This window comes from Desmodus rotundus, chromosome 4 (genome assembly GCF_022682495.2).
Source record: "Desmodus rotundus isolate HL8 chromosome 4, HLdesRot8A.1, whole genome shotgun sequence".
Classification (NCBI taxonomy): Eukaryota; Metazoa; Chordata; class Mammalia; order Chiroptera; family Phyllostomidae; genus Desmodus; species Desmodus rotundus.
The window spans coordinates 126,775,846-126,788,447 of NC_071390.1; the positions used below are offsets into that span (position 1 = coordinate 126,775,846).

Consider the following 12,602-nt stretch of genomic DNA (forward strand, 5'->3'; position numbering starts at 1 on the left):
CTCTACTTTATATCACTATTATAAATGAAAACCAGTATTACATTTTCTATGCAGTAGGAGAACATATAAGGTCAGTAAGAGAGAATGATATTAAGCTCTAGCTGGATATTGTTGCCTGCTGAAGTCTCTGTGTCCAAAGCCTGTGCTCTCTCTTAAAAAGGGAGTCTAAGTGCTAGAGAGGTGTTAGAGACATACTGTCATCAAACTAAAACTTTCTCCTTGATACAATCAGAAGAAATGAAAGTGAATGGAAAAGGAAATAACTTTCCTAATATGTGACTGAATATCATATAATGCTGTGTTTGTGTACCACTGAAAACCCCAACTGTTCCATACTACAAACCCCTGGGTTGTGTTTGATTCTACATGAATTAGATCTGAGTTCAAATTTTGGCTCTATCAGTGTTACATTGGATGTGTCCCATCAGGACTGGGACAATACCATCTGCCTCCATAGGGTTGTGGTGAGAATTCTATGAGATACAAAAAGTCTTGCAAGATTAATGGCAGAAAATTACACAGCAGAAAATAAATGTTAGTTGCCCTCATTTCCTGAAGATTCTGTGGTCTCTTTCCAGCGCTGGCTTAGATACTCATATGTTTTCATGATAATACAAGCACTGTAAGAGCCGTGGCAGGAGAGGCAGCCACAGTTGGCTCCTGAGTATCACAGGGAACAAAGAGCTGCTTTCAGTCCTGTCCAGAGAAACCACCGAGGCCTCCTGGGAGGAACAGGCCTTTTCAGCCAAGCTGTGTAGCTACCTCCCCCACACTCACTCCCCGTGAGGTTTTTTGATGATCCAAAGAAGATTTATGGAAATTGCAAGCTAACAGCCCTGTGACAGTGGCACTGATAGATGATGCAGGTCCCTGGAGGCTGCCAGAGGGAGGAAAAGTGCAGGGAAGAAGTGGAAGGCTTTCTTCCTAGCAATAGAGTGTGGGTCCATCTTAATTTCTTCACACACACATATACCTGCTCCAGTTGTAGACCTGCCATTTGGCCATGCAGTTACTGAGTTTCTGGCTAAAGGCTGTACTTTAAATATTCACAGACCCTCCTATAGGATTGAATTTGTGATTCTGTGGTATCAACTGAAGCAGAGTTCAAATGAACATTGGAACTATTTTCTGTCTGGTGGTCAGAAGACCTTTTTGTCTTTATGCTGAATTCCAGAATTTCTTCCCTACTTGATTCCTGATACTTCTATTCTTTTAACATATTCCTTTAACAGGCTTGAGATTTCATGCCATAATTAGGGATATTTAAGATGAATATACAACTAGAGAATTAAAACACTGACAAACTCAGAACATCTTCTTCCTACTAGAATGTACACTGCTTGGGGTCAGTGACTTTGTCCATTTTGAACCTTATTGTACATCCCCAGTGCTCACGTAAATAACTAGCATGTAGTTAGTGCTTAACAAATATTTGTCGAATGAATGAATGAGCTTCCATACGAAGGTATAAATGGTTTTAGCAGTGAACATTTCCTGTGTATATACATGTATTATTTTTCATGCCTCTGGGCTTTCACACCTGTTTCCCCCAACTTTCTGCAATGCCTTCTCTATGCCTCTTACTCCTACATCCTCACTTCCTCGCTTGGTGAAAGTCTAATACCCCTTTAAGACTCACTTTTTTGGTAAGACTTTCTTTGTCCCTATATTTCTCCTCCATTTAAGTCATTTAAATATCATTTAAGTGACATTTCTTTCACCAGCTTAGCCCCTGTAGCCCTTTGCATATCATCTATTAGAAGAGGAATCATTTTGTACTGTAATTATTTGTTTATATGTCAGTCTTTGCCACTAGAAACGAGCTCCTGGAGTGTTGGGATGTTTTACATTTCTTAGCATGATAACCGGTTTGTGGTGGAGCTTTAATCAATGTTACTGGCTGGCTGACTGAATCTGAGCCCTTTATCCTGCAGGGCTGCAGGAAGTTCTCAGACCCCTTATAAGGAGTGCATTCTGTACAAGATCATTCCCTTCGAAAGCTCCATTTTGGATAGGAAATCTTCCTGCCCACAATGGTTTTATTTTCCTAAACCCCTTTATCCTATACTCTCATGGAATGACTGGTGTGGAAACACCGAGTACAGCCTATAAAAAAGGGATTTGAAGATACTTGGTCAAATTTCAAGGTAAGATTGATTACTTTGGTCTTCTCTGTAATGCCCCCTGGTTGCCCTGATGCCACGCAGACCTTAAGGGCAGTGATATTTTGGGAGAGTTGGAATAGTTCTCTGGAAGAAAAACAAATGGTTTGACTGTCTGGAACCAGATTCCAGTTGGTGCAGTGCAGGGGAATTACACTGTGTAAAGCTGTATCTCCTGTCCCCAGCTATAAGAGGATTGTGGCTGCCCAGGTTGCTATGGTTGTGACTATGACAACTGTGGAAAACAAGAGAGAGATGCCAAGAAAAGGGTGTGGTAATGGCCGTGAGCAAGAGAGAATAAATGGCCAAGACTAGGGACTGCTGAGGGTCCCTGGAGTGCAGTAGCCATATAGGCAGAGATTCAAGACTGTATTGGAAGACCTGACTTCCACATTTCATGACTTACAACGAACTGTTCAAACCTGATCCCTTGCATTTCATCCATTCTGCTTTAGGTTACTCTGAGGAAGGGAATGGGGAAGGGAAAGGGAAGCAGCGTACCTATTTAGGGCACAGCTCAAGGGCTGCAGCTCTTGAGAAGAGGCACTATTTAATTAAGCCAACTGTAAATTTGTATGGGTGAAAGTAACAGCTGCTGATTCTTAGGATATTTTTAAGGTGCAGCCAGTTGGGATACTCTTCATGTCTATATATGGTCCTTCATGCTAAAGGACCTCCTGGAGAGGGTTAGGCTAAAAATGTAGAGTCCTTGAAAGTACATCCTCATCTCTTGGTCTTTGATAGCACATCAGCAGCATGTGGGAAACTTCAGCAAGGTTAAAAGTTAAGCCGCTCATCCCACGCACTTAGTAGTGACTCCTCCCTCCCACCCCCGCCCCCGCATTGTTGCTAGGCTTTTTTGAGATTAATGGAGAGACTTATTTATTTAGTCCCCATGTGCTTTCAAGCTGCTTAGTTACCACGTCTTTATGCACAACGTGCACTTCAGGCAAACAAACTTTTAAGAGCACAGCAGATTGAAGCGGCAAGCCTAGCAGATTAAGCCCCCTGAGCCCGTGTGCTATATGGAGCAAACCAAAACACAGCTGGTGGAGTTAATTTTAGGCTTGCCGACCTTGGCAATGTCCTATCAATTTGAGAAAAGCAGCTTTGAATAGGTTCAAAAGCGACTCTGCCTCCTCCTTCTCCCCGTGCAGCTGACAGAAAAAGTGGCTACACGGTGTAAGTTTTTTGGGAAAAACAAATAATTATGGACAATGGTAGACTTCATGAGTCAAGAAATTCAAAGTTTACTGAACAAGTGCAAAGCCCATGTGAGAAATATTTTATGATTTTTGTCCTGTGGGCTAAGAGCCTCAAAATTACACTGCAAGTAGCACCTTCTGAAAAGTTCTAAAAAACTGGCCTCTCACTATGTTGTGGTGCTTCAAAACATCAAAAGTGGGTTAGCAATGATGGTTGGGGAAGTAGATGTTTTATTAAATTATGATGTTTAGAAATATAACAGGAATTTAAATGCAAGGAGTAACTATGTACTGTTCACTTCTGAACCCACAGGACCCAATTTTCTGACCACAAAAATCGGTGAAGTTCCTGTAATGTACACTTATGGACACTGACACTGATATAATTTTTAATTTTGCTTTCATTTGTTTGATTCCTGTATTTCCCAATGACCTATAGGATTTATGATGGCAGAGATTATATCCTTGGTTTTTGCTCATAGAGGCTCATAGTAGATAATACTTGTTGAATGAATAAATGAACAATTGGCACCTCATCACTCCCTTAAATCTAGCATTGCATTACATGAGTTTGAAAAGAACAAACAGTTTGAAGGTGAGGGTATTGGGTACTGCTTGGGACCACTGGAAGATTCCTTCTTCCCTTGTAACTTGTTAAATAAGAAGCTTTGTTTTGATGCTTTATGGCTCTTAGTGGTAAATGAATGTAGTGAGAGATAAGATTCATGAACCAACCTTTTATATACTTCCATTCTTTCTTATTGTGTCAAAATAATGTCCTCGAGAAACATTTATAACCATATGTTGGTTTGTCTTTAATAAAGTAATATATAGAATTAAAATCTAAAGAGCATTGATAAGGGTCAGGTTGAATTGGTAGCTATGTTAAGTGGGATTGTGTAACATGCCAAAACTCATTTAGAATATATTCATTCTAACTTAGGTCATCCTGGGAAGGGGGAAAGGGAAATGGACATTACCAAATTCAGGTTGTATTTACGAACTATGTGAACAAATTAAATAAATAACCTTTCAGCATTGGTTTCCTTATCTGTAAAAGGGGAAAAATAGCATTTACTATAACTCATAGGACAGTGTAAGGAATAAATGAAATAGAGATAAAATATATGAAAAGCTTAGCAGAATGATTGGCCCATCAGAAATTTTCAATACATGGTAGCTGTAAAAATAATCTTATGTAACAAACTAATTGGATGGAATAAGTACATCAACCTACCTATTACATAACCGAAACACTCGCGAACAACAGAATGCATTTTATCAGGCTACTGAGGATTTGTTGCTCTGGCATACTTTTTTCTAGCATTTGTTGTTCAGGTTTTTTTCTTTCAGAGTCAGATCATGTTTCTGAATCAGGAGAGAACAGATGCTCAACACTGAGGCCGAGTTAGCTACAGGTTTGAATTCAACACTTATTTCACTGGCGTTAATAGCATTTGCTTTTAGTTTTATAAGTACAAGGGTATCTTTATACATAGGGAGAAAAAGCTGGCTAATTGTGAGGGCAAGAGAAGAACTCTCTAGACCAAAAAAGCATGTTATGTGTCAGCAAATTTTCAATTCCCATCATTAATAACAGTTCTGCTAGGACTTTTGAAGAAGAGACTGGCTGTTTGTTTGTTTTTGTTTTTATTGTGGAAAGTTTCAAAACTCAACAAAAGTGGACAGCACAGTATAATGATTCTCATGTACTCATCATGTGGCTTCAACAATGACCAACTTATGGCCAATCTTGTGTCATCTGTACTCCTGCTTCTCCCTTCCAATTATTCTGAAGCAAATCTCAGGCATATTATTTCATCTGTAAGTAATTCAATTCATATTTCTATTTATTTATTTATTAATTATTCTGAAGCAAATCCCAGGCATATTATTTCACCTGTTAAGTAATTCAATTTTATTTATTTATTTATTTATTTATTTATTTATTTATAGAGAGAGGCAAATGGAAGGAGAAAGAGAGGGAGAGAAACACTGATGTGAGAAACATCAATTGGTTGCCTCTTGTATGCACCCCGACAAGGGAACAAACTTGCAACCCAGGCATGTACCCTGACTGGGAATTGAACTGGTAACGCTTCACTTTGTGGAAGGATGCCCAACCAACTGAGCCATAGTAGTCAGGGCTCAATTCATGTTTCTAAAAAATTCTTTAAAAAACCCATAACCTCAACATCGTTACCACAATTAATAATCAAATAATAATTAATAATCAGTGTATAGAATCATCAAATATTCAGTGTCCAAATTTTTCAGTTGTCTATAAATGACATGTACATTTGTTATCATTCTTTCCCAGGTTCCTTTTTTGAACCAGGAGGCAAATGAGCACACACATTGAAATTGGTTGATTGGTCTCTTACGTTTCTTTTGACCTATAGATTTCTCCTTCAGCTCTATTTTTACCTTGCAATTCATCTGTTGAAGAAATTAAGTCCTGCATAGTTTCGCCACAGTCTGGATTTTGTTGATTGATTCATGTGTGGTCATTTCACATGTTCTTTACCATATTCTTCTGTTCCCTATTTCCTGTAATTAGGTAAATTCCATCTGGAGGCTTGTCCAAATTTAGGTTCTATTCGGTTGGCTAGATATCTTCACAGGTGATATATTCTTCCATCAGGATGCACAAAAAGTATACTTATCTCTCTTGTTGGGATACTAGCAGCCATTGGTGATCCTGCCCAGATCCATTCATCTATTAGGAGTTGCACAAATTGTGATATTCTAATAATAATTCAATCATTTCTACTTCATTTTTAAACTAAAATACTCTTTGAGAAAGAAGTTTCCCCTCATCTACAATTTGGAAATTTGGCTTTAACTCATGTTATTGTTTCTGGGAGGGGAACATATTAATTAAATGAGAAGTGATTAATCTAATAAAAAGGTATGATGAATCATATTCTTTAAGGTTTAGAAACCCTCACCTTGAGGGAAAAGGAGAATATAAATAAAACTGAGGGAGAGGTGGTAAATGATGATCAGAAAGCTGAGACATCTGGGAAGACAAATAAAGAAAGAAGAAACACATGTGCATAAAAGTAACACTTTACTAAGTCTATTCTTACCTGGCATAAAAATCCCAATTGGTAAGCCCATCTTATGGTTTCAAATACTATGTACTGACTGAGGTCTACTACATTCACACCTCTGCTTCAGGTCTCTCTCCGGGCTTGGCACAGTACCAAAATTCTACCTGACATCACTACTTTGACGTCTAAAAAACATCTCAAAGTTAACGTATCTAAAATGGAACTGTTAGTATTAACAAGCCCAAAATCGTTTCCCTATTTCAATAAATGGCGGCACTCTCCACCAGTTGCTAAAGCTCACACCCAAACAAACAAACAAAAAGCAGGGGTAATCTTTGATTTTTCAACAAGTGCTGTTGATTTTACCTTGAGATTATTACTTTCTTCTATTACTAATGACATTACCCTAAACCAAATCACAATTGTTGAGAAACAACTGGACGAATTACAATCATCTTCTGCCTTCCCTTCCCTTCTGCATGTTGGTCCCCTCTGGTCCATTACAAGGAGAGTGACGTTTCTAAAATGTTAATCAGGGATCATGAGCTGATAATCACTGAAGCTGTGTAATGGATTCATTAAACGAATGAATTATGATTATGTTATTATGATTATTTTATTTTATCCTCTCATTATTTTACTTCTCTGCTGACTTTTCAATGTTCTTAGAATGAAATTCAAATGTCTTGTCTAGGCTTGCCCTCTGTCTATGTGTCCAGCTTTATCTGATGACACTCTTCTTGCTCACCCTGCGGAGGCCATAGCCTGTCAGTTCTACGAACACTTTAAGCTCTTTCTTAACTTATAGCATTTGTATCTGTTATTCTCTCTACCAGAAAATGCTCATCCCCTAGCACTCTGCAAGGCTGGCTCCTTCTCCTCCTTCAGGTCTCAGTAAAAATATTACCTCCTTAGAAAGACTTTTTCTTAACCACTTAATCTAAATTAGATCCTGTTCCTTCACTATTACTCTCTGTCACATGGTTTATTTTGTATCCTACCACAATTTATAATTCTCTGGTTTGTTCACATTTATACAAATATTCTTACTTACTATGATAAGAAAGTAACTCAAATGAATATTAAAAGACATTCGAGGGCATGTACCTACTCAAATTTCATTCTACTCTTTCATGTCATTTCTAGTTCCTTGAAAAATTGGTGAATAAAATATACATTTTAAAAATATTGATTCATAAACAAGTATTTATAAACAAAATAAGATTTTGATCTTGTTTGCAAAAGTAGGTTTATGGTTGTGAGTACGTGAGTTTATTCTTGTATTATTTACTAATTATTATATTATTTCCCATGCAAACAACTGTAAACCTACTTTTGCCCCACCCTGTATAAATTGGTGAAGGAGAAATTGTAATTAGAAGTGTGCCTTTAAATACACTCTCACTTTGATTCTAGATTTCTCAATGTTTTTGAAGTGCTGAATAATTTTAAGTGACAGCCATTGTGTAAATGACACATCTCTGGAATTATGTTCTGTATTATTAACATGACACCTCTCTCATTTTTAGGACCAATATATTTACATTTTATCAGCTGTTAACTCTAGGAAACTCTCCTAACTGAAGAACTCATCAGGTATTTTTGCAGATTATCTACTCTGCCAGTCATTGCCCTGATAGTGTCATAGGGTTTATCCAAATTGTGTCAGACCGAAAACAAGGCTACATAAGCCCCCTACCAAATCAAGAAGCAGATGGAAACTCTTCCAGTCACTTGAAGGATGCCCCTAGCATGACAGAATGTTAGAACTGATAGTTTAGAGATCATGTAATAATCCAAGGCCCTCATTTTAAAAGGAGGTAAAACTGCTGCTCTAATAGGTTAACTGACTTACTCTTCTCAAACATAATTTGCTAAGCTGGCATCTCAAGTTTTACTTTCAGAAGACCCTTAAGGAATTGTGTAGGAGGTTAGTAGTATATCAAGATCTGGAGTGCAGGGCCTTTATGCCATAAACCCATTATTTTCCTTATATTCAGATAAACCCTCCTTTTGCCATCTTTCCTGTGTCTTTTCAGCCTTTAATTCCCAAATTATTCCAGTGGCTTCTGCTGTTCCTGTGATAAATGTCAAGATTTCAATAATTTCTTCTGTTTTTAGAAGTGGTTTGATTTACTAAAATACCAAACTAATAGTGAATAAACTCAATTAAACACATTTCATATGGCTCCTCCTTCAAGTCTGTTAGCCTGTGGGTTAATAGCTGCACATGTTTTGTGCAGATTCTTTAAAAACTTACATGTGAATTTGATGGGTGTTGAGTGGAGAAGAAAGGCATCTCTTATGTAAAATAAATAGGTACCAAATTGATAATGCTGTGGGAGGCTGGTCTTTAAGTGGCAATGCTGATTAAGCATTTATGGGTCCCAAGTCCATTATAATCACTGGGCACTCTGATGCACAACCCATTTTGGAATCTAGAAACGTTTCAGTTCCCCTTATACAGAAACCTGCATTTCACATAGTTAAGGTGACCAGGGCAAGTCTGTACAATCTATTAAAAAATGCGCGCATCCGCACACCTGGAATATGTCGCCACAGCAGTTTTCCCTTTTTCCTCGCTGCTGATGACAGCCTAGCTTGCCTGGTCAGACAGTGATGGAGCCTGACCATCTTCTAGTTCAGGGTTTTAAAATATGCCTATAAAACAACAGGGATCTTGAAAGCCCATTTAGATGCTTTTCTCTCTTCTGGCCATTCTAACGAGAGGAAATTTCCTCCTGTTTTTATGTAGTAGCAGATAGACTCCATAACCTTCCATTGTCGTTTGCTGGGCAAATCCTGGTGGCAATTCGATCCCTCACTGCAGTACTCTCATATCCCGGAGTTAAAGCCCACTTCCTTCCTGGCCACTGTGGCCAGGCCTCAATCCGCCTGGTGGCTTTAGCTTGTGTCCCGAAGTTGCAAAGGTGTCCACAACTGGAGGACCCAAAGCCGCAGCCCGCGGGCCGGAGTGGACGCGCGTAGCTCTCGCGAGAGTTCGCAGGGTGGGGGGACGCTGGGGGCTTGGGAGGAGGAGACCGAGGGTTGCACTGCGGTGGCAGTTCTCCGGGGACTGGCGAGCGGCCCTTTCCCCGCCTCCCTTTCCTTCCCCTCCCCTCGAGAGATTCAAGCTGTGCGCTTCCCACTTCCGCCCCTCTGCCATTGGAACAAGCGGAGCCCAGCAAGTTGCGACCCGAACAGCCGCCGCTGCACTCCTCCACCGCCTCGTCTTTCTCCCCCTTCTCTTCTTCCCTGGCTAACGCTCCGGCCGCCGCCCCGAGGCCTCACCGCCGCCCGAGCCCAGAGCCCACTCCGCTGTCGACATGAGCTTCTTGTTGTGAGTAGCCAGGCTCCCCGCGCCGGCTTTGTTCAGGCGACCTGGGCCGAGGGCCCGGCCCACCTGGCCCCGTGCTGCCCGATCGGGGTGTTCTCACCCAGCGGGCCTCCGGGAACCTGCCCGGAGCGCTGGCGCTGCCTTACTGCGGCCGCCGCCGCCTCCCCAGCCCCCTTCGAGCACGCGTGGGACCCTCCAGCCCCCACAGAGGCTCTGTCTCCCTGGACCCCAAGACCCTAGACCCCCCGGTGCCTGAGCTTGCATTTATCCATCACCCCAACCTCTCCCTCCGCATTGCTTTTGGGTTTGTTTATTTGCCCGCTCTGAATAAATGCCTCGCACGGCCCGCGTGACCCATATCCGATGCGTACCTGGTCGTCTGTCTCAGTCTCTCCTGCCATTGCTTTTTTCTCTGGGTCCCAAGCACAGAAGATGGAGCGTTGTACTCCCTACCCCCTTGGGCTTTAGGAGTGAGCAGTTGGGGTAACAAGTACTGTGAATGTAACCCACTTTACGAGGCTGTTTATGGGTAGAGATCTCCTGGTGACAGCCTGGAGTCTTGGGGTCTGGAGCAGCAGCTCCTTGCTTCCCTGAAGAATAGGGGCTTTATCTTTTCAGACAACCACCCAGTAGGGCCTGGGTAGTGTGCACTGGGTTGATTAGGTCCACTGGGGGATTGTTTTGCAAATCATTTGTAAATGACAACGTCGCGTCACATTTAGTGCTGTTTGTCATTTCCCTTACCATTTATTACAGACGTGTTGGGGGTTGGGATATGAGCAGAAAGATGGGATGGCAAGATGGGGGTATGGAGGCAGCAGACAAGCTTCACATCCTCGGAAAACAGGACCTTGAACCCTGCGGAATTAAGACTTTTGAAGGCTTTGTTGTGATTATGTTTAATCTGTGGTTAGAAAGCTAATAAAAACTCTGGAGATTGAAAACCACTCCATCCATACACTCCTTTACTATTGTAGAGAGAATAGTATGTAATAATTATTTTCTGTTCTGATGCTCTTCTTTCCCCACCTCACATTATTTTTAGTTATCACCTTGGCACCTGAATCCTGAGAATTTAACCCTTACTTTCAAATGCTCATATCTAGAATATTCATTCTTTTTAGGGTGTTTAAGCAAAACTGAGAGATCCCTGAGGAGGCTAACCTGCAGGCAGACTTGCTATTATTTCTAACATGATAGGGGGTATGGCTTTTGTCACTTGAGGTTGTGAAGCCTTTTTTTATGGCTCATCCTAGAAGGTGAGTTTGTCAGGTAGGTGGTAATAGATGAGAGGACTGGGTGACTTCATGAAAGTCTTTGTTTTCTATTTTAGTTTGAATCAACATATCTAGGCATCCCCGCTTGAAGCTTCTCGTCTTGAGTCTATTACATTGCTTGTGTTTGGTTTCTTCAAGAACTTAAAAGCTGTCTTCAAAATAGTAATGTGGATGATATCCACCACTCCCGCTGCGGGACTTGGGTTTCTTGGAACTCATCGCTAAATTGGATGAAGCAGGGAAGGACCATATTTGGTGGAAACTAGGGGATAGACAAGGTTTTGGTAGTGTTGTCTGAAGGCAAATACAATAGTATCTCATTTCTGCATGGCTCAATATTTAATAGTTACAGAAATACAATGGATATGTTCTCCTGAGCATATTAGCTACCTAACAAAGACCTTGCCATAACTAATATATATATAATATATATGGTCATATATTATATTATAACATATAATATATATATATTATATATATCACATATGTTCTATATCATTTATATGATATAGATTATATATACGATTATATATGATATATATACACCATATATATTATATATATCACATTAGAAGGTTTGTACTGTTTGGGGCATAATTTTTCAGTCAGTTCACATGTAACAGCTAATGTATTCTCAACATCTTTTCCTTGTGTGCCAAAAGAATAATCCAACATTTTTTATTTTGATTTTTGTCCACCATTAGTTTAAAATCTGTACCGAAGACTTGGTTAGATAGAAATAATTATCAGAATATAAAGTAAAAAGTTTGGGTTATTTTATCTGTTTTTGTTATTTGGTATAGTTTCCTAGATATTATTTCTGTACGAACAGGTGAGCAGCGAAAATAAGAGTTGTAATTTAGGAATGAAATGACAAATATTTTCCTCCAGTTCTTGGAATCTTCTACGTAAATGGGTGGATCCAAGGAAATAAGGGCAATGCGAGATAAGGTTATAAAGGTGATGACTCATAACTCGTGACAGCATTGAGATAGAAGGAAAGAATTTTAGTTAAAAAAAATCATTTGTTGTGCCAGGTACTGATATAGGTATTGGCTATCATTTGTGAACAAAATGGAAAAAATTCCTGCATTAGTTAAGCTTACATTAAGCAACCATAAACACTGAACACCAGTAAATTAGATAGTATGGTAGCAGGTCTTAAATGCCATGGAATAATGTAGAGCAGGGTGAAGAGGCTTGTTTGGATGGGGAGGTAAGGTAGATTAGGTAATCCCTAGAGGGTGTCCAGATAATCTGCTGCAGTCATTCCTTTGTGTGGCTTTTGTACAAATGATCAGAATAAATTTGCACCACATATGTGGATCTAACTGGGACAAAGCTTTGGTTGTGCTGCAGACTTGCCTCCGTGTATTTTTCAATTAAGCTGTAAACTTCCAGATGGTGCATAGGGAAACTTCAGAGGAACCTCATTTAACTTTGTAGACTCAAATTTTCTATTTTTATTTATTTTTTTAAAGATTTTATTTATTTAGTTTTAGAGAGAGGGCAAGGGAGGGAGAAAGAGAAGGAGAGAAACATTGATGAGTTGCCTCTTGTCTGTG

The 12,602-nt window shown here is 39.9% G+C and overlaps 1 protein-coding gene across 1 annotated transcript in view; it reads left to right on the forward strand.

Annotated features, from left to right (window-relative positions):
• The first annotated feature begins 9,446 nt into the window (after window positions 1–9,446).
• Window positions 9,447–12,602, forward strand: part of MOB1B (MOB kinase activator 1B) — a 39,203-nt gene continuing 36,047 nt past the window's right edge. Inside the window, exon 1 of the mRNA XM_024579664.4 lies at window positions 9,447–9,763. Coding sequence (XP_024435432.1) covers window positions 9,750–9,763 — 14 coding nt within the window. The 5' untranslated portion in view covers window positions 9,447–9,749. The remainder of the gene's footprint in view (window positions 9,764–12,602) is intronic.